General features: G+C 51.8%; 8 protein-coding genes across 8 annotated transcripts; 1 reads left to right on the top strand and 7 right to left on the bottom strand.

Annotated features, from left to right (window-relative positions):
- Window positions 1–640: 640 nt before the first annotated feature.
- Window positions 641–2,785, bottom strand: M438DRAFT_341516 (alcohol oxidase). The gene has a single exon (XM_029904519.1). It carries the CDS (start codon window positions 2,562–2,564, stop codon window positions 711–713), a length of 1,854 nt encoding a protein of 617 aa, XP_029765988.1. The 5' UTR covers window positions 2,565–2,785; the 3' UTR covers window positions 641–710.
- Window positions 2,786–3,580: 795 nt separating this feature from the next.
- Window positions 3,581–4,150, bottom strand: M438DRAFT_330772 (uncharacterized protein; the record flags this gene model as incomplete). The annotated part of the gene is made up of 1 exon (XM_029903350.1): window positions 3,581–4,150. The coding sequence occupies one exon, from the start codon at window positions 4,148–4,150 to the stop codon at window positions 3,581–3,583; it is 570 nt and encodes a 189-aa protein (XP_029765987.1).
- A 51-nt stretch (window positions 4,151–4,201) lies between these two features.
- Window positions 4,202–5,566, bottom strand: M438DRAFT_263628 (putative transcriptional co-activator; the record flags this gene model as incomplete). The annotated part of the gene is made up of 2 exons (XM_029899896.1): window positions 4,202–5,328; window positions 5,392–5,566. 2 exons carry the CDS (start codon window positions 5,564–5,566, stop codon window positions 4,202–4,204), a joined length of 1,302 nt encoding a protein of 433 aa, XP_029765986.1.
- A 645-nt stretch (window positions 5,567–6,211) lies between these two features.
- On the bottom strand, window positions 6,212–8,110 carry M438DRAFT_262233 (uncharacterized protein; the record flags this gene model as incomplete). Its single annotated transcript, XM_029899805.1, has 2 exons — window positions 6,212–7,689; window positions 7,924–8,110. The coding sequence occupies 2 exons, from the start codon at window positions 8,108–8,110 to the stop codon at window positions 6,212–6,214; spliced, it is 1,665 nt and encodes a 554-aa protein (XP_029765985.1).
- Window positions 8,111–10,347: 2,237 nt separating this feature from the next.
- Window positions 10,348–13,756, bottom strand: M438DRAFT_263422 (kinase-like protein; the record flags this gene model as incomplete). The annotated part of the gene is made up of 2 exons (XM_029899886.1): window positions 10,348–11,046; window positions 11,102–13,756. The coding sequence occupies 2 exons, from the start codon at window positions 13,754–13,756 to the stop codon at window positions 10,348–10,350; spliced, it is 3,354 nt and encodes a 1,117-aa protein (XP_029765984.1).
- A 106-nt stretch (window positions 13,757–13,862) lies between these two features.
- On the bottom strand, window positions 13,863–14,590 carry M438DRAFT_14439 (uncharacterized protein). Its single transcript, XM_029898925.1, has one exon. It carries the CDS (start codon window positions 14,438–14,440, stop codon window positions 13,970–13,972), a length of 471 nt encoding a protein of 156 aa, XP_029765983.1. The 5' UTR covers window positions 14,441–14,590; the 3' UTR covers window positions 13,863–13,969.
- A 1,341-nt stretch (window positions 14,591–15,931) lies between these two features.
- On the top strand, window positions 15,932–16,932 carry M438DRAFT_14435 (uncharacterized protein). Its single transcript, XM_029898922.1, has one exon. It carries the CDS (start codon window positions 16,263–16,265, stop codon window positions 16,827–16,829), a length of 567 nt encoding a protein of 188 aa, XP_029765982.1. The 5' UTR covers window positions 15,932–16,262; the 3' UTR covers window positions 16,830–16,932.
- On the bottom strand, window positions 16,932–19,137 carry M438DRAFT_14412 (uncharacterized protein). The gene is made up of 2 exons (XM_029898918.1): window positions 18,660–19,137; window positions 16,932–18,584 (listed from the first exon to the last, which is right to left on the bottom strand). Exons 1-2 carry the CDS (start codon window positions 18,949–18,951, stop codon window positions 17,035–17,037), a joined length of 1,842 nt encoding a protein of 613 aa, XP_029765981.1. The 5' UTR covers window positions 18,952–19,137; the 3' UTR covers window positions 16,932–17,034.
- Window positions 19,138–19,278: the final 141 nt, after the last annotated feature.

The raw sequence follows: 19,278 nt of genomic DNA, 5'->3' as shown, positions 1-19,278 counted from the left end.
GATGATTGATAGTAGCTGTGATCCATCGACATGACAGAACGCAAATTCAGGACTGGATTGCTGGTCTCGAACCTTCCCATGTGCTACGAGTAGACTTTGTTACATTGAGTCCCAAGCTATAGCGATGCAAATTGATCTACTCATCAAAATGCACGATGGTATTGTACAACAGCACATCATGCACCGAGAGCGTATTAGTTAGCGCCTCTCTGCGGACGACTATACCGGTCCGAGAAATATCGTGCATGTTCACAGGCTAAAAACCCGAGGTGTGGCCGCGGGAGATATCTAGAAGTGACAGAGCACACAATGAAGGAGTGCTCTTTAGGGTTGTTCGATGGAATGCATCACATTCCCAAGTAACATGTATTATTGGGCTTGGGAAACAAGCACATACGGCCACAGTCAGCTGAAAACTGGGCATCCCGTCCGCTCTGCCATACATAAGCAGTTGAACGGCAGATTAGTACTACGGTGGGTGACCACGTGGGAATCCCTGCTGCTGTATGTTTTGTTCCGCATCGTCTTTTTGCTCGGACATCACTACTACACACTTGACAGCTTCCAAGACGAGTGTAATTTTGCGGTAGCCTCCTGTATGTTTTGTAGGACATTGCTGTATGACTGTGTTTGTGTGATTGCTGTAAGTTCTATCTGTCAATCTTTCGTGAAATGCTCTCTCTACATACACAGTTGGGTGTGCAAATCTCTCAACGATTGGCAACAATATCCGCACTGATCTTCTCAGCCAATCCATACACAGTCGAGATAGGATGACCAGGAGGCAACAGCGCAAACGCCGAAGCATCAACAACACGCAAATTCTCAACTCCAATAACACGTGCCTTACTATCCACAACAGCCATGGTATCATTGGTGCGTCCCATCTTGCAAGTTGCCGCTGCGTGCCAATTCATGAAGAAGGTGTTTCGGATGTATTCAAGAATTTGTGCGTCCGTGACGACCGACTCGCCGGGTGCGACTTCACTGCCTAGTCTGATGGGTGCGAGAGCAGGAGATGCGAGGATCTCTCTCGCTCGTTTCAATGCTTGAATGGCTAGTTCGACGTCGGCTGGATTGGTCAACCATTGTGGGTCGATGATAGGAGGGTCGAGCATCGAATTTGATTGCAGAGAGACCGAGCCACGGGAGAGGGGGCTGACAGGAATGACGACGAATGTTCCATAGCCGTGGAAGTCTGATTCGTAGATGGAAGCGACTTCGTACTCAATTTCTGGCCAGTCCGAGGGGAAGGTGGCAAGTTGGTCGCGTGCGGTCGAGGTCATGTTGGCGCGGTAGTTGTCAGGAAGCTTTTCCCAGCCAATATAATCAGCGCCATAGGAACCGTACATTGACACTGCAGGTACGGTATGGAAGCCATCGAGCTGCTCTTGATTGTATGTCTCGTTTTTGAGAGTGTTGAAACCAACCACGTCGACTTTGTATGTGACTTCCATATCGACGTGATCCCACATGTTTTGGCCAACACCAGGGCGATCAGCAACCACGGAGATATTGTGCTGTTGAAGTTGTGCGGCGGGTCCGATACCAGAAACCATTAGCAGTTGAGGCGACTGGAAGGCACCAGCAGAGAGCACAACTTCTTTGCGAGCAGTCAACACATAGTCAAGTCTTCCACTGCGTACTAGCACGCCTGTTGCAGTCTTGTTCTCCGAGAACAGAACCTGGAGAGCTAGGGAGTGCGTGTACACCTTCAAATTCGTGCGATTACTGTTCAAAGCGGCATCCAGGTAAGATGTCGCGGATGTCTCGCGCTCGTTGGAGATTGGGTTCAGGGCTTGAGGAGCATATTGAGATCCCAAAAGTTGGCCATTGCTGAAAGTTGTGATATTGGCAAATCCGAGATACTGGAATGCTTTTTGGGCCCACGATGAGAACGGTAATGCAAAGTTCGAATGGGACACACGCAGCGGTCCTCCAGTGGGGCTGAAATCAAGCGCATCAGATGAGGGCTGAGGCACGGTTGCATTTGCCGCTCTGATGCCATTCGGCACTGTATAGTTGACACCCTTGGCAAAGTATGGCAACCACTGGTCAAAGGTGTACGAGTCGTCTCCAACAAGATCTGCCCACTCCTGGTAAGAGGCGACTGTGCCACGGTTATACACATTGGCGTTGAGTGCAGAAGATCCACCCAAAGTCTTTCCTCGAGCATAGTGCAAAGTCCGGTTGTTCGCTCCGGGCTGCGGTGTAGTAACAAAGCCCCAGTCTATCAAAGGATCCGATAGCGGATTATTAATGCTTGCAAACTCAGAATTGTAAGCAGGCGTTACACTCTTGTTGCCGGCTTCGAGCTGATAGAATCCTCCAGCTTCCACTACAGCCACTGTGTGTGTGTTATCCTCAGCCAGACGCATTGCTACCGCAAGACCGGCGGCACCACCACCGACGACAACGTAATCGAAACTTGCATTTCCAGGTATACCGAAAGAATCGCCATTTCCAATATCGAAGGGAGTGCCATAGTAAGTCGATGCAGAATCCGCAAGGCCAGACCTCACGCCTGCCACCAGGGCGAAGAGAAATTGCCGAGTGAAGAACATGTCGAATCTCGTGGTCGCAACAGCTCAAATGAACATTGAGGCTCCCCCAAATACATATACGCAAAAAGAAGAATATGTCATGACGAAGCTCGACCACTCTTCCAAATCAAACAACTTACGATATGGAGTAAACTCACCAATGACGACGGAAACGGTAGAAAGATCAAGATAGACTCCAGGTGATGGCGTAAATCCCAAGGCTTTACCCCGATCTTTAGAAAGTCGCAACTCTTTTTGGCTGTTGCATGAGGAAACACGGTCCCAGCTCTCTCGAGATCTCTAACGTTCCTGCCTCCGGCGTCGGTCCTCGACTCCGAGATGTTTCTATGACGTCAATCTTGACCGCATAGCCCGCGGCCTTGTTCTTTAACGGAAACCTTAGCACATATAGATGGAGATAGTATATAACATGCATTCTTCGTATGTTCGAAACAGAGGAGATAGGGCCCCTTAATGGAAACGGAGGGTTTTCTGGAAACAAGCAGCACAACGTACTCTTATTAGAGCAAAGACCCATTGCAGAAAGCATCATGCGTCTCCGCCGCTATAAAAGTGAAATTTTCTAGCATATAGTCCAAATAGTAGAAGCAATATCGTTTTCCATGGGAGAAAAAGTGATCGAGGGTATGACCCTGCCTGTCAGATACCCCTTCCATCGGTTCTTCCAAAATGACCCAGAAGCTATTTGTCGATGTGGAGATTGTACATTCCTATCCACACCTGACTTTATACAGAGGGTAGTACATGTCGAGTAGCTTCCTCATCATGTAAAGATTGCTCTCTTCAAACATCGACTGCGCACTTTTGCAGTCCGCCTGATCACAAGAACACAAATATGAGAGAAAGAGCGAAATTGAAAAAGGTACGCTGAGACGTGGAGTAGAACGAAAGTGACAATTACTAATAATTAATTCTATACAACGAAAGAAGAAAGAGAGCAAGAGACTTTGGGTAGTTCGTGAGATCAAGAAAGGATATCATGTGGTGTTCATCCTAGGAGGTTAGATTCAATCTCATCAGTATCCGCGAGCTTGTTTCTTGGCTTGGATGCGTGAAATGTCTGGATGCTCCTTGCCAATGTGGATGAGGAGGAACGAGAGTTGTTTCCACGGTCCGCACGCGCACTGTGGTTGCGGACATCTGAAGATTTTTGGGTTGGGGAATTGTCCTGGGTGGCTCCCCGCCACATGTACGCTGAGTTTCGAGAACATTTTCCGTAGTGGGCCGGTAGTGGGACAAATCGGACAGATCTCGAGCTTGGCGTGTCTTGTGCTTTTGACGTGGTTGTCGAATTGGATCTGAGTGCCAAAATCCCACGTACATTGAGTGCCATCTTCAATGGCTTTGTCGCATCGCAAATAAGCGGGGTCGCTTGGAGGCGCTGGCGTAGGAACTGCTGGATCATGAGGGGGCACGATAGAAGAAGTCGACCCAGCGGTGGTAGAAGAACTCGACCCAGCGGTGGTAGAAGAACTCGACCCCGCGATGGGGCCGGAGCTTCTGAGACGTCGCGGCAAGTTCTCCGTGTACGTAGCACGAGATCCATTGTCCGGGGCGTTTGGATTTGGCGTGCTCGAATTGGCCATGAAGATGGTCAAGTTGAGTGGGTGCACGCCATTCAAGTACGAGCCGACGTTCTATGAGGGTCCACCTGGGGCGAGTACGGAATCCAGTACGCTAAACAGATTGTCTCTGTCGGCAGCAGTCGCGCCTTCCCAGCCGCCCAAATCATCATCATCAGTCATCATGGCGTCGCCGTCTGCTTCTTTGGTGTCCAGGGGTTCGTGATGGTCGCCATTCGTTAATGCCATGGGTGTATCGACCATTTCCATCTCCACATCACCCATTATTTCTTCGCCGAGGAAGGGGTCGAGACGAAGGCGGGTATCGTCCAGGCGTAGTGACATGCGCACTTCATCCAGACTGAGTGGTTCTCTTCGTGTCAAAGCCTCCTGCTCACAAGGCAAGAAGCCTGCAGCACTCCTGCCAAGCTGACCTCGATCTATGGCTTCTTCCTCTCTGCGCATCTGAGCTCGGAACTTTGCAGTGATTGGACCCAAGTCTCCAGGGGCGTTGCTACGTGTGGTCGAGAACCAAGCCGTGAGTTTCTCTTTGATGAAGGTTTCGGTGGCAACTTCGACAAGCTCTGCTATGGCCTGCAGAGCGGCGGATGTCATTGGTACAGCGGACAAGCCCACGCCTTCTTCGTAGCATATGGGCTCAATACGGGCTTGAATGTCAGCTCGTGAGGGGAAGTCTAGCGTCTCCGAGGCCAAGGGCACGGCATATCGCCTTCGAATCTCCAGATCCCAATTTGTTTTGCTAAGAGAGGTTGCTGTGGTGGGTATGGCGTCTGGTATTTGGGAGGAAGTGATGGGTACTGTGAGGGCAGTCGCGTAGGTGGCATTCTCGTGCAGAGGGCCGGATGGTGGTACGGCAGCGAGGTTATCCTTTGCACTCTTTATCCTCCTTCTGTCACGAGCGGATAGAGCCATGACTTCGCGTTTTAATCTTTCCTCGGCCTTGTCACCACCGCCCTGTGAGACAGACTTGTTTGCACTGGCCGAGGCCGGGGCATCGGTAGCGAGTACCCATGATGCGACGGGTTCTGGAGGAGGATCGCGGTAGATGTTGGAGTGTATTGCACCGAAGATCTTGTTGTGTAGATGGACTGTCGAGACGAGTGCACCGTTGTATGATACGCTCGGAGCGTATGAGAGGAGTCGATCCGTGACTTGGGACAATTCGGCCTGGTTGAGTTTTCCTGGGGTCGAGATGGTCAGCACATGTATGGAAGGTATGAAAGAAGCAGGTGAAGAGTGGGTACCCAAGAAGAAGGAAGACAAGGTCGTCTTGTATTCTGGCCATGATTCACCAATAGCAGCCTTCAGGGCAGTGAACATGGGTTCCGTGTCGATACGTGGCACGCCCATACGCATCGTCGAGGGCGTCTGCATCTTGGAGTCGGCCGACTCGATGCGCGAAAGGTCGGGGCCGTCCATTGTGGATCGATCGAGTGCGGTCGTCTTGACTCTGCTATGGCTATGCGACGCGACTGTGGCTGTTGTGCAAGTCTCTGTGCCGCTTCTCTCACTTTGACCCACTCATAGTCGGTGTCGTTTGATTCGGTGAGCGTACGCGACAATAGAAATACTGATAATACAATGCTGTTGGCTTGTTGTTGTTGGCCAGTTGTGTCTCCTTTTGAAGCCATCTGCCACGACTCCGCGAACTGATGTCTGGAGAAAGCAACCGCGGCTCTGCGGCCCGTTGACGCTGCCACGACTCCGTTGCACTTCACTTGATGAACTCCTTCCTCTGCCAACTTCTTGGACAAGACAGCTGTCGCTCGTTCCTTCTGCAGTACACCGGGCAATACATCCAAGTTCCAAACGGTCGGTCGATTCCTCAACGGTATTGCCTAACTACTCGAGTACAAAATCTCCTCCACTTGGCTTGAGCCAGACCATATCTTGTCCCAAATCATCAACACCTTCCCTGATTCCCCTTCTCAAATCTATGCTTGCCTAATCCCGCTCTCGTTCCATCCATACAAAAAGTCAAAGCCACTCGCTCAAATGCTAAAAAGTCTTGAATATCATAAATCTTTCCGAAAAAGCCTCGAGTCCGCTGTTACCCGACAAGCGCTAATCCAGCTCCGTCATGAACGCCGACACCCTCTCCAAGTCGTCAACCTCTATCCACTGCCATTCCTCGCTATGATTCACCTCTTCTAGACGCATACGTCCATGACTGTCAATTGGGTCCTCGGGATGTACTATCACGCTGGCTCCGATGGCTGCTGTCTGGTGTCGATTGCTCATCGGGAGCTGGTATCTGAGAACTCCTCGAAGAATGAGTTCGAAGGGGTATTGAAGTACCCTCTCCCATCGCTCTGACCCTCCACTCTCGGTCTTGTTGCCAGGATGCCCAAGACGAAGTTCACCCAGGGAATAGTGTGTGTGTCGTTTGATAGGTGATCCCTCAAAACATAGGGCTTGGTCGAAATGTAGTATCCTTCCGAGGAGCATCGTCTGTGAGTCGCCTTCAATGGGATCCGTACCCTTGTCGACACCCGAGCCTGCGTGCCAGTGACCGTGTTCGTCCTGCCATGGGGTACCGCCAGCTTCTCCACTGGCGGCCAATCTTCTTCGCTGCGCTGTCGCTAGTGCAGTGCCGTCGTCTCTGCCAATGGGGTTGACATACTTGCTCTTCGCAAATATGTTGACATCCATATCCGTCACAGTAACGCTTAGGATGTTGGGATTTACAGCGCCGACTAGCAGGTCCAGCATGATTTCTTGCTCGCTTGCCAAGACGTTCTGAATCTTGTCCACATGGAAGTTGGTCAAGGGTTTGTTAAACATGACCAGCAATCCAACAGCACCCATGGCCACCATCATAACAACCAAAAGACCGAGGATGAAACCTCCGACTCGGCTGAATCTAGATCTTGGCTCTCTGACGCCGTAGTAGTCAATTGAGCGCATGCTGTTGTCGCTGTTATAGCGTCTGCTGTAAACTCGTTGACCTCTCGGTGTCCTGACGCTTCCTAGCATAGGCGTGCGCTCGTCATCTGCGCCTTCTCCTTCGTAGTCAAGATGTGAACCGTCATTCTTCCTGCCAAACAAGCCCGAAGATCGATGTTGGCCACTTTGAACACTGCGTGGTGTACCCGGCCGTGAAGGGGCCCGCTCAGAAACGGACAATGTGGTGCTGCGCAGCTTGGAGGCCTGCGTGAACGGCGAGTCTTGGTTGTCATATAGCGAAGCACGACTGCTGCCGCCAGAACGACCGAATCTACCGATATGTCTGGCGTGGTGTGCTCGAACGGTACCATCGCCCATGGCCTCCGGGCTGTCCAAGACGCTATATGGATTGTTAGAGAATTTCATACTCCGCTTTCCTGCAATACGGTGGTCGCCGTAAGGCCGCATTCCATGGCGGAAGTCGCTTTGGCTATGGAGAGATGTTCCGCTCGGTGTTCGTGAATGATGTCGACTGGCTCTGTGTTGTGGTTCCGGCGGGTTTGACTCGTAGACAAACGTCTCGTCCGAATCTGATGAGTTGGCCTGGTCGACGGCGCTTGCAACTCTGGCTTCGAAGATGTCGGCCTTGGACGAGGCTGAACGAATGGATGCGTTAGTATTGTGTGATGGTACATAGGTTAGAGCAGCGCGACGGAAAGCAGAAACGCGACGAGGCGAGTGAGCAAAAGACGATTCTGAACGCGTATCTTCGTAATCATCGGCGGACTCGGACTGGGGTTCGCCAGAAGATGTAGGTATGTTTCTGCGACGGGAAGAAAACGAAGCAACAGACGAACGATGATGCAAATGCAATGGGGGATTAAACACACCCGTTCCGTTGTTAATCGAGGGCGCCTTGCGAGTCGCCCTCTTCCTCTCCTTTCTTGGTCGAATGGTCTCGGTGCTTGGCTTCATGCGTAACGAGCCTCCTAGATCGGGTCTCCCCAGGGTAGAGCGGTCGATGGTGGCTATCTGCGATTGAGGAATAGAGCTGACGGTTTCGGTTTCGACGGTCATGTTTCGAGTTCCTTCTCCAGAACGCGATTTGTTGGAGCCAAGTCCCGGATATGCTGATTTGAGTGCAGCAACATTTTTGGGACGAATCGTCGAGCTCTGACTTGTTCTTCGACCTCGACCGTCACTCATGTTAGCGTCGCTCTCGCTTTCTGCGAGTTTGGATGAGGATTCTCCATTGTTATCTTTCGGTTTACCACGGACAGTCGGAGGCCCGTCATCATCGGATTGAGCCTTGGTCCTGCACGTCACGTAAGCTTATGCGTCGTATGCCAATTATACCAACATGAAGATACCCTTTCGAGTCGGTGCTACCATTGGGCGCTATGTTTTCGACAACAGTCTCGAGAACAGGCCTTGGACCACTTGGACCTCTTGATGGAGCCTTGGGGCCTGGTGGTGGTTGTAGCTGGATAGGCTCCTCCCTAAGCCCGTCGCTCAAGATAGTATTTTCTGATGGGGTCGATGAGGGTTCAACGACAATCGAAGGAGGAGCAGGCTTCTGGTTCTGTGTCAAGGCAGAGTTCCTGCGAGAGCGAGCAGACGAAGGAGGAGGAGACTTGAGACGAGGTGATGGGGGCGCAAAGGTTGGAGTGTTCTCGCCAGACGCAAGTGGGCGTTTCTGGGCGGTGAGTCTAGTCACTGCGTCTGTGACTGAGTTGGGCGACTGAGCAGGCTGTGCCTGTTGGAGTTGCGGAATGCTGGCAGCCGAGAGGGCACGTTGGATGGCAGCGGCTGAAGGGACAGTGGAAGTGGGCGTAGACAGGGCCGGGGTGCGGTGAGGACTGGTGTCGTGGCTGCTCTGGCGGGAGCGCAGGACGCCGGCTCTGTTCTGGACCGACGAGGCTGGAGGAGTGCCGTGCTGGCGCATGGCAGAGCGCACCGGCGAAGGGTTCCTCGAGGAGCGGGGGCTTTCCGAGGGAGCAAAGGTCGCTGAGGCTTGCTTCCGGAGGGTGGGTATCGAGGATATCGAGGTGGATGAGGCGTGTCGCACAGTGACAGGGCTGCTGTCTCTGCTGGATGCGCTCCGGGGCGCTTCGTGGGCGTCGGCCATTGCCTTGTGCCTTGTAGTGGTCGAGTTTAAATCAAGCTTCAGAGACGGGAGTCACGCAAGACGGCATCTGCATGTTGTGTTTGCGACACTCAATTTGCAGCAACGACTTTGAACGTGGAGAAGCCGGGGTTGCTGACTTCGTCGCTGAAGTGGATGCAGAAGCAAAAGCAAAAAGCCTAGGCAGATGCGAGGGCGCCGCCAGGGGGTGAGAAAGCGAGTCCAAGTGCTGCAATCAAGGCCGTGGAAACCATGTCATAATGCCGTCGAATGTGCCAAGATCCATCAGCCATCAGCCATCGCTTCCTTGTATCCGCACTTCGACCAATTTTCCAGAACAATTCAATCTTGCCTTAGGGCTGCTTGCACAAAACTATAATTGATAATCCCGTACTCTGCATACAACAATTGCTTCTCTGCATCGTGGCGCTCTCCTTGTCCGACCGAGCCTCACTCATCCATCTCTCCCGAGATCTATTCTCAAAATACAAAACAAACAGCGCCTTCCAAGTTTGGGAAGAACAATCACCCAGTCGACAAACACAATGCACAAGCACAAGCCATGTTTCAGTGTTTCAGCATATCAGAATCGATGAATTGTCGCCATATCAGCTACGCGCCTAATCTCCCCTTGCCTGTGGTCCCCATGAATGCTGCCGCCTTGTAACTCGTAACATGTGCTCCCATGCCACTTTGAACGCCTACGCCACTACGTGGTCAACGACTATACGCTCGCTGTGAAAGTCCAAGAAAAAAGCCATTTATCCCATGATCAACGCCATTTGGTATTTCGCGACCCCGTGAGCAAAATCAATAGACCAATCGCCGAGCAATGGTGAATAACAAAAGTTGTGCTGAGAAAACAAAAACAGAAATGCCCAAAGTATCCTTCTCCTCGACGATGCTCATCCATCGTCACCAGAATAGAGATAGAAGAGCAGCAAAAAGAAAAAAGAGAAGAGAAATAAAAAGGTTGAGAAGATGGAATCCGTGGTTCCTGGGAATCAATCGTGCCGTCGTTACTGATACAAGTTTGATGTTGCGTGAGTGTTTGGTCATGCTCACTGCTTGAGTAGCAGGATTGCTTGCATTTCGTTGGCCATGAAAAGTGTGGCTTCTGTTGCCACGTCTGTCCTGTTGGCCTGTTTTGTTGGTGTAAAGGGTCTGTTACCCTCGTTCTTTGACATTATTAGATGTCAACCATGTCGATGTCGTGACCAGCATTGAGGACATCATCTGCCGGCCCCCAGTTGCCCTCATAAATCGTGGCGCCTGCCCGTCTCCTTTGCTCGACCCACTGCACTCCACCGCAGTTGAGAAGCTCGTTAATGACCGGTCTTTGCTCAGGAGATGGGCAAATCATCCACTCGACCACTTTGTCCAGAGCCTCGCTGTCGTTGGGGTCAATCATGAAGTTGGGTGGCTGCGCCAGCTCACGTCTTCGGTGTGTGCCCCCAGTAGGCTGATTGCCCATGTCCATGTCGTCGTCGAAACGAATAGTCTCTTCGTTGTCATCAATCATAGGCTCGCCAGACTCATATCTGGGAAGACTATTCTCCGAGCTCCAAGTAAGGCTGGGAACGTCACTGAGGTCGCCGCTGCGTAGTCTCTGCCAGTGCAAGCCATTGTCGGGAAGTACGATGTTTCCAGCGATCTCAAGCATGATCATGCCCAGGGAGAAGATGTCAGCGGGCTTGTCGAATTTGCCAGAGAGCACTTCGGGACCGATGTATTCACGGTCGCCCTCTCCCTCAATGTGTCTGGGTGCAGGCCATGTCGTAGCCATGCCGAAGTCTGCAATCTTCAGGACTCCTTCCCAGTCAATCAGCACATTGGCTGGCTTGAGGTCAAGATGGATAAATCCTGCATCATGAATGCATTTGACGCCCTGTAACAACACGTTAGTATAGATAATAATAAGAACTTCTTGGATATGTACATACCTGAGACATCTCAAGCAGGATCTTCCAGATGCGGAAGTCGTCCAATCGGCCCTTGAAACCAGTCTGAGTAAGGAAGTCCTTGAGGTTGCCGTTCTCGCAGAACTCGGTTTGAATATAAAGATGGTTCTTCGATTCCCACGAATCGCAGAGATCGAGAATGTGTTCGTTACCACGAAGAGCCTGGAGGACGTGGACTTCTCTCATCTTGTTCTCACGGTCCTTGACGCCAAGGTATGGCTTCTTCGACTTTTTGACAGCCCAAACATTTCCAAGCTTGCGAGTGACGCCATGGCGAGCAGCTGGACTGCCAACAACTGGCTTAGAGACACGATAGACCTGAGAAAACTCGCCCAGACCAATGGCCTGGACACTCTCGAAACGGGACGTCAGGGCTGTGTCGACATCGTTGGCAAAGAAACCAGACACCGAGGCTCCAAAGGCACCAGGGCCAATGCTTGCACCAAAGTTCATGCCCGAGTCTCGTGGTCCAGTGGGTGTAGCAGGAGGGAAACTGTTTGAGCTTTGGAGGCCGCTCATACCAAACAAAACTGGTCCGCGGTGTTCGCCGGAGATAGACAGGCCGCTGGGATCCGGAGGGGTGAAGCTCTCCTGAGGAGTCTGCGGTGGGAGATTCGTATCCGTAAAGCTGGATCGGCTAGATGGTGTGACTGCTAATAGTTGCTTTGCTTCAGCATCTCCTGCAGATGAGGTAGAAGAAGAAGAAAAAGAAGGAAATTCCCGACACCGAAGAGTAAGAGGAGATGGGCAAGATTTACGATGAGATTGCCGGAGGCTCATGGCTTGTTCAAATGAAGGAGAAGATGGCGAGCCACATGGAGTGATAGTAAGAGATGGAGTCGACGCCCCACTTGTCTTTGACTCCGAAGCAGGAGTAGTTGAGGAAATATACTTACAGTCATTTGCTGGCTGCTGATCCTCTGAGGTGGGTGGGTTGAATGTGTCAGGTGCAATTGACGATCTGCGTCCAAACAGGGAGCTTCGCAAGCTGTTTCCCTTGCCCTTGGATGTTGGTCGGATGGTGGTAGATCCGGATGAAGCGGCTTTGGTGGGAGTGGGCGGCATCTCATCGCCGCTTGCTTGCACGTCCATATGAACAGAAGGCGATTTGGAGAGGTCCTCATCAGTAATACTGAGGAAGCTGCTACGTCGGTTTGACTTTCCCGAGGAGCAGCCGAGACCAAAGATGTTGACGCCTTTTCCGAACGATTCAGGGGATGCTTGGACTGGATGGGGACTCCAAGGAGTAGTGGGAGAACCAAACTCGTGAAGCGGACGAGAGAACTTGCCAAAATTGGCTGCAGGAGCTGGGGTGCCTCCACCGAGGTGAGGCAGCATGGTCTTTTTCGAGGGCGTGTCAGGCATGTTCATGCTGCTACCAAATGAAGACTGGGGAAGGTCGACATTTCGATTACGCTTAGAGATCAAGCCGGTCGACATAAAAGCCTGAGGCAATGGCTTTGCCATCTTGTAGGCTTCCGGCGTCTCGAACGAATCGCTCGAGCCACTCGAGTCGGTGTGTGGCTTTGGTCTGAGCGCTCCGATAGGCAGACTCTTGGAAAAGCCGGGGTAAGGTCTAGAGAACTGTGGCTTTTTCGGCGATAGACGTGGCGTGTCCTCACCAAGGCTTGATGCTGAACTTGATGGGCTCAGTGCTTTGGAGAGTGGGTGAGGTTTCGGTGCTGAACGAGAAATGGCCTTCTGTTCAGGGGGAGGAAGGTGGATCAAGGGTTCAAGACCACGAAGCGGCAGCGAGCCATCAAGAGACATTCTAGCCCGTGCCTTTGAGTGGCCACTCGGTGACTCGCTCAAGTCTGAGAAAGGCCTGGCACGAGGTGCTCCAACTACTCGTTGCTGGAGAGTGGTCCTTCGGAGGCTGAAAGGCTTGTTGCGTTGAGGAGATCTTTGACGCACAGGCGATACGGAAGTAGGCTCATCGTCGCTGAAGCCATTGTTGGCGCCTTCGAAGGCCTGCTCGAAGACATCGAAGTCAACACCGAGAGAGGCGCTATGCAAACTACGTCGCTTGGCTCTGGGACTACCAAGGTTGACCTGATCGAGATTCATAACCCCATCGCTGCGCTTCAGGGGACTTGATTTTGCCGGAGTTCCACTCATGGCCAATGACAAGCTGTTGCGGCCTTTGAGGAAATCGAACTTGATGGGTTCATCGTCGACTTCGAAGCGAGTGTCGCGGGGCACTTCCAGATGTCTTGAGGTGGGTGATGTCAGATATGCGTTCTCTTGGTCGCCGGGAGTGGGTTGTTGAGTTAGTTCCATGGCTACTGTGTTGGCCTGGCTGCTGGCGTCACTCAAAGCGCGTCTCAAAGTGTGTGGTGTCTCTTTGCGCGCATTGGCGCGAACAGGGGCGTTCCGTCGCAGCAACAACTTGTTCTTGAGGGACGAATCGGCGCCAGTGTTTGCACTTAGTGCACGCGATAGACCAGAGCGAGGAGGAGACTTCTTGGGAGACCTGGAGACGAGATGGTAACGCGACGGCTTCGAGGGAGAACGCGACAAGGAGCGTCGGATTTGTTTGATAGAGGGAAACGCGTCGATAGAGTATTGAGAGTGGGTCGGCGAAAGCATATGCAGAGTTCCTCCAGCTGAGCGGTGGGGAGAGTATTCGAAGTCCATGGCCACAATGACGGTTGGTCTGGGAGGACGGGGCGGCACGAAGCGCGTTTGAGGTGGACGCTGAAGGTTTGTATGTAGATGGAAGAGCTTGTGTCGCGAAGCGAGACGGTTGACAGAGCTAGGTTGCCATCAACACGCTTGACTCGAGTCTGGGTGAGGGCGTGTGCAGGACGGATGCGACAGATGCGACAGATGCGATCGGCGGCGCGGCAGTCAGGTGTACCACGACACGCAGACGGTTGTTGGATAGAGGATAGGTGTGGAATCAGGAAAACGGCGATCGCAGGAGGTCGAGTAATGATGGAAATTAGCGACGTTGTGGTGCTGAGGTCGTCTTCGATTTGGGTGCTTCGAAATGTAAACAAGGGTATGCGCGTTCGGTTCGAGTGGAGAAGATGTCGGGCGGCTTTGTTGACAGCTCGGAGTTCTTTTTCTTGCTTTGCTGGAATGTCGTAGAACTGGAATCACAAAGTCGAGCACTTTCGGGCGGGAAGGAAGAATGCGAGATGGAAGTCGTGAAATGGACGAGTATCTAGGAAGTCGCGAAGGCGCGGCTTTCGGGGCAGACACACAGACCTGGAAGGAAGGCGCTGCCTGCCAGCCACGCACAGGCCGCATTGCAGCTTTCTCTTCAACTGGCAACAATGCTCTGAACCCACTACTCGCACTGGCGCCTATGTGCATAACTACCTAACGGACACGATGACGACCAATTTCTTTTGACACCTTGCGAACTCTGGTCCGCCTGCTTCAGACACGTCAAATGTCCTGCTCAGAGGCCCCAATGAGCTGAGCTCTCAGTCGCCAAGACCGACTCCATGTGTTTACACAACAACATCGGAATCAAAACAAAGCGCTCTGTATAAGTAATTGCTTTTATGTTAATGACACATTGCCATGAACATCCTCTCCTTTCACAACCTTAGTACATTAGCTAGTTGAACCACTGTACATCACCGGCTCGCTATGCACTAGCCACATTATTCGTCTACCGTCCAGCCTCCAGCTGGACGATTCATTGCCGTTGGCCCCCCTGCTGTGTTCATAAGCTCCCCAACTACAACATGTCCGAGGGGGCAGCTAAATCGAGTTATGACTTAGCGCCAGAGTTCACATGATGGAATTGCTGGGACTAGCTAAGCAACTTCCTTCCCACTATTCAAGACGATGTGTGTTTCACCGCCTTGGACAAGACTTGCCCGCTTCCCGCTTGGAAATTGAAGTTGCAAGACTCCTCTCGATCTTGCACAATGGCCATTGTCGATTGTCTATTTATACAACATACACTCGATTGTCTGAAACCAGGAGGCTGCTCTGGCATAACGGTCATGGAAGGGGATGAAGTTAATGCCGTACCGTTTGCGAGATGGCTGTACATCAACGTTGTACCAATACCCTGGGGTGGTTCCCCCTTCAGCTTTGGTTGACTCGAGTGGGTTTTCCCTGTTTATACAAAGGCCTAGCTATGTAGCTGCATAGTTGGCGTGCAATTGAATCCAGGGCAACCACGAGGAAAAGGGGGGGCTCTGCGGATTCACTGTCCGTACATATCTCCTCAATACTCTTGACCGGCTGACTCGCAATCCACATCTCGTGCTTGTCCACTCCTCAACGTTTCGCTCATAATCTCTGCTTCTGACTCGGGATGCCACCTCTGACTACACCGAGCACAACAGAGCACATGTTCCTGCCGATATCCTAGCCAGCTCAAACCCATCATGGTGGCTTTTTTTTTGTTATTTCCGAGTCCCGATGACCACGATCACCCTCGTGGACAGAAAAGTTCATGGCGCGAACGCCGCGCCTAGGCATCAAAAGGCGAAGGTAAACCCACGAACCCACTTCCCTCCCCCAGACCGCACCGTGCGCCCCTGTCACTCCTTGTGCTTTGCTCACCGCTGCCGGCTCCTCGATGCAGGTCCCAGACGACCTGCAGCCGATCTTAAAGACAACCCTAGATTCTGTGGACCATCTGGTCGGCCTTACTGCAATGCCCAGTTCAACATCCGCGAGCAAGAGATGAGAAGGACAAGCCACGATCATCTGACGAATCTCATAGGATTGAAGCCTCATGAACAACTCAAATACAGATATTGCTGTTGTCGTGGACATTGGAGCTAGGTATCCTCGATACTTTGTTTACCAGTGCCTCTCTCCGCTTCTCATGAAACGTGGATAAAAAGTTACACAGCTTTTAGCATAATGTCAATCATAAACTCTATCTTATGCTGATCACCGACCATTAGTGATACCCGCAACCTTGAGTGTGGGGGTTGCAGATTCGAGAGGTCGAGCTTTCGAATTAGGCATCAAGGCAAGCATGCAGTAGTCACTCTGATGCTACAAGCCCACAAGGCGGTGCAAGGAGCATTGTTCAGGAGAGTTGGCGGCTCTGGTTGCCACAGCATCGCAGCCACACAGAAACCTGACAGCTACTCTTTCCTGGTTTGCTGCTAGGAGGTGGAAAGTGACAGTACTGTTCTTACGTGTTGCCTGTCGTCGCCTCATGCTAGTGACACATGTTGCTATAGAGTTGACACAAGGTCTAGCGGCATCAATGCATAGACTCGACTGGAAATGGGCAGAATTTAGAGAGAGTTATACACAACCATGCTCTCAGTGGACGCTGCTTTGGTTTGACAGGTTTGGGAATGTTGATAGCTACGTTCAGACAGACTCGCCATTATGGGACACCTGCGCTTGTTTAGGAGATTGCATGCTCGCTTTCAATTGCCATTCTTCTCTTTGCAGACCTCATCGCGATATCAAAAGGTCCATGCCTCGTTTCCTTACTCCAGATGATTTTCCTGTCAGCTATCATTCATATGATCCTCCAAGCCACCCAAGACATTCATCTCGATCTCGAAGGATGCACCTTCCTTACCATATACCTGGCTTTCATTCTTGCGCAATTTCAGATTGGCGGGTTGCAGGTAAATTGTTCTCCGCCATCGCCGTTGCCTGTGGAAAGTCGTTCGGTACGGACCGAGCATCTTCCGTGACGGAGGATTGTTTTGGACAATTTAACACAGCCCTATCCTCTCATCCGCTATGCATACCGAATCGTGTTTGATGATGGAGTGACCGCATGGGTATACACGTTAGCATCTGGAAGACGCCATTTCATCCCCGACATTTGACGTCCAACGACACCATGCGTGGTACGACAGACGCATGACTCCTGATGCCCGTATCTAGGTCCGAGTACGGATACGGTATTGATAATAATCTTGATCCTGAATCGTGGTCGGAGCCTCAGCTATGCATGTTGATATCGATCAAACGTCGCTCTTCTTCTTGCCCTGATTCCGGAGTCTGGATTTGCGGATGCCCTCTTCGACCTTGTCCTTACGCCAGGTACAGACTTCAGCAAATTCGCACATCCGACACTTGAAAGCCTCTTCGATCTCCACACCCTTCGGCATCCGTTCGCCGTTCCACCAAGCCATTGTCTTCTTCAGGTAGGCGTCTAGTACATCAGAATCGTACGCAAAGGTCTTCGATCCGATGACAGAGCCGCTGCCGGATGCCCTGAATTCGGCCCTCAAAACATCACCGATGGGAGACGGTGATGATGGCTTATTGGAAAATGGTATGGTGAGCTGAAACTCCGATATCATCAAACTCCAGAGTTTGTCAAGGCTGTTGTGGGCGAGCAGCTCATCGATCGGGTCCTGTCCCTCATGAACAGGCAAGTCTGAGTGTTCAACCGATCCACTGTGTAAATCGGTTTCGATGCTTCCCAATTGAGCAATAAACATGTCGCTAAACGAGGCACTGCTATCGACGCTATAACGAGTGAAGACTTGCTCAGCAGGTACCGAGTTCGAAGCAAGTAGTGAAAGCATCCGGTGGTACATCATCAGCTGCATCGAGGTCGGTCGGAACGAGGCCTCGCCCTTTGGCATGCTTCTCGAACCACGAGTCTTGACGTCCGTGATGTAAATCCTGCGATTGTGATGTGGGTTTCCAAGCCATGCGCTGTCGTCGGTTTCGGCTTTTTGAGATCCAGTAAAGAAAGTATTCAAATTTGTCTGACTCTCGGGAACGACCTTTTGCTTCTTTGGCCTCCCTCGCTTGGGTGCTTTGGTTTCTTCTCTCTTCTGAATAATGTCCGCCTCGAAATCTTCATCGGGGCAATCGTAACTGAGCTCGTCGATAATGCCGTTGACGACCTGACCTTCGATGACAGCCCAAGTTTCAAATTCACGAGCCATTCCAGTCGTCCTGAGCATACGTAGATTTTGTATAATGTTCCAGATCCGCAAGCCAAAGGCATCCTCTTTCGTCTCAACGTCCACAGAAATAGCCTTTTGTACTTGGGCTCCAGTAGCTTTGTGTACTGATGCACTCACAGTGTCCACGGCGACTGGCTCGAGCTTTCCCTTCTCCAGGACTTGGTGTATCAGACCTCCAACAACGTCCAAAGGCACTGCGGTACGCTTCTCTTGGTCGAGTGCCTTTTGCACGACCTGCTGGACCGTGTCGATTGGCACAACTGCCTTCAACTCTTCTTTAAGAATCCTCTCGACAAGTAGCTTTATCGTGTCAACAGGCAGAACCGTAGCAGCTTGCTCTTCAAGAACCTTGTGAACCGAGGAGCCCTGCTTCATGGCTGCGGTTCGTCGGACTCTTCCATATTTGGTCAAGCTGTACCAGTATTGCAGCTCGCACCAGGCAGGTGATACGATATCGGTTACGGAGAGATTCTTCTTGGGTGGGGTGCGAAAGCGGTCAATCGGGGATCGTGGGTCCAAGGGATCTGGTTGTTCGGGACCAGTGTCTACTTCACGCGATGGCACTGACAGACGGGCTGCATCTGGACGAGCTGTAAAACGCTGTCGTCAGCGGTCAGCCCAAATGTACGGCCACAGGAAGAGTGGCTTACGGGAGAAAGATGTACGATTCTGCTCGTCGTATTCGATCTCGATTGAAGCTTCACCGACGGGACCATCACGAGAGACCATCTCGAAGACGACGCCCTCATCGTCGACATATTTGCGCCTAGTGCCTCTGGCGAAAGGCGACAAAGAGAGCGTGCCCGGCAGGTCTTCAACATTGTTGGTTACCGAGGCAGAGGGCTGCGATACGGCTTCGGTGAGGAGGATTGAGAGGGTGGCTTCGTCGTCTGTTCCAAAGTCGGATCCATAGTCGCTTTCTTTGCCATCGTCTAACGTGACGTCCTGGCCAGTCATGATGCCTTCGTCATCATTGTTGGTGGCAATCGACTGAGTGATGTTGGGTTGCACAATTCCTGCAACACGAGAGCTGACCAGGTGGACTTGTGTGTATATGTCCCTTGCGCCTGCCGGTACTCAGTAATGCTCGTTTGCGCGATTGAACAATTGCTTTTTGCCGATTCCTCTGTTGCTCTTGCCGTCTAGAGGTAGATTTAATTCGAAGCACAGAAGCTTTCCTAGAGAACGTGCGCTGCAATGGAGCGCAGTGGAGGTCCGCCTTGATGTTCTATAGTGGACATGTTTGCGGTCTATATCAAATGACGCCAACCACGCGCTCGCGTC

The sequence above is a fragment of the Aureobasidium pullulans genome (assembly GCF_000721785.1).
Source record: "Aureobasidium pullulans EXF-150 unplaced genomic scaffold scaffold_1, whole genome shotgun sequence".
In the NCBI taxonomy this organism is placed as follows: Eukaryota; Fungi; Ascomycota; class Dothideomycetes; order Dothideales; family Saccotheciaceae; genus Aureobasidium; species Aureobasidium pullulans.
The sequence above is the reverse complement of the archived record's forward strand: the minus strand, read 5'-3'. Positions and strand labels throughout refer to the sequence as shown.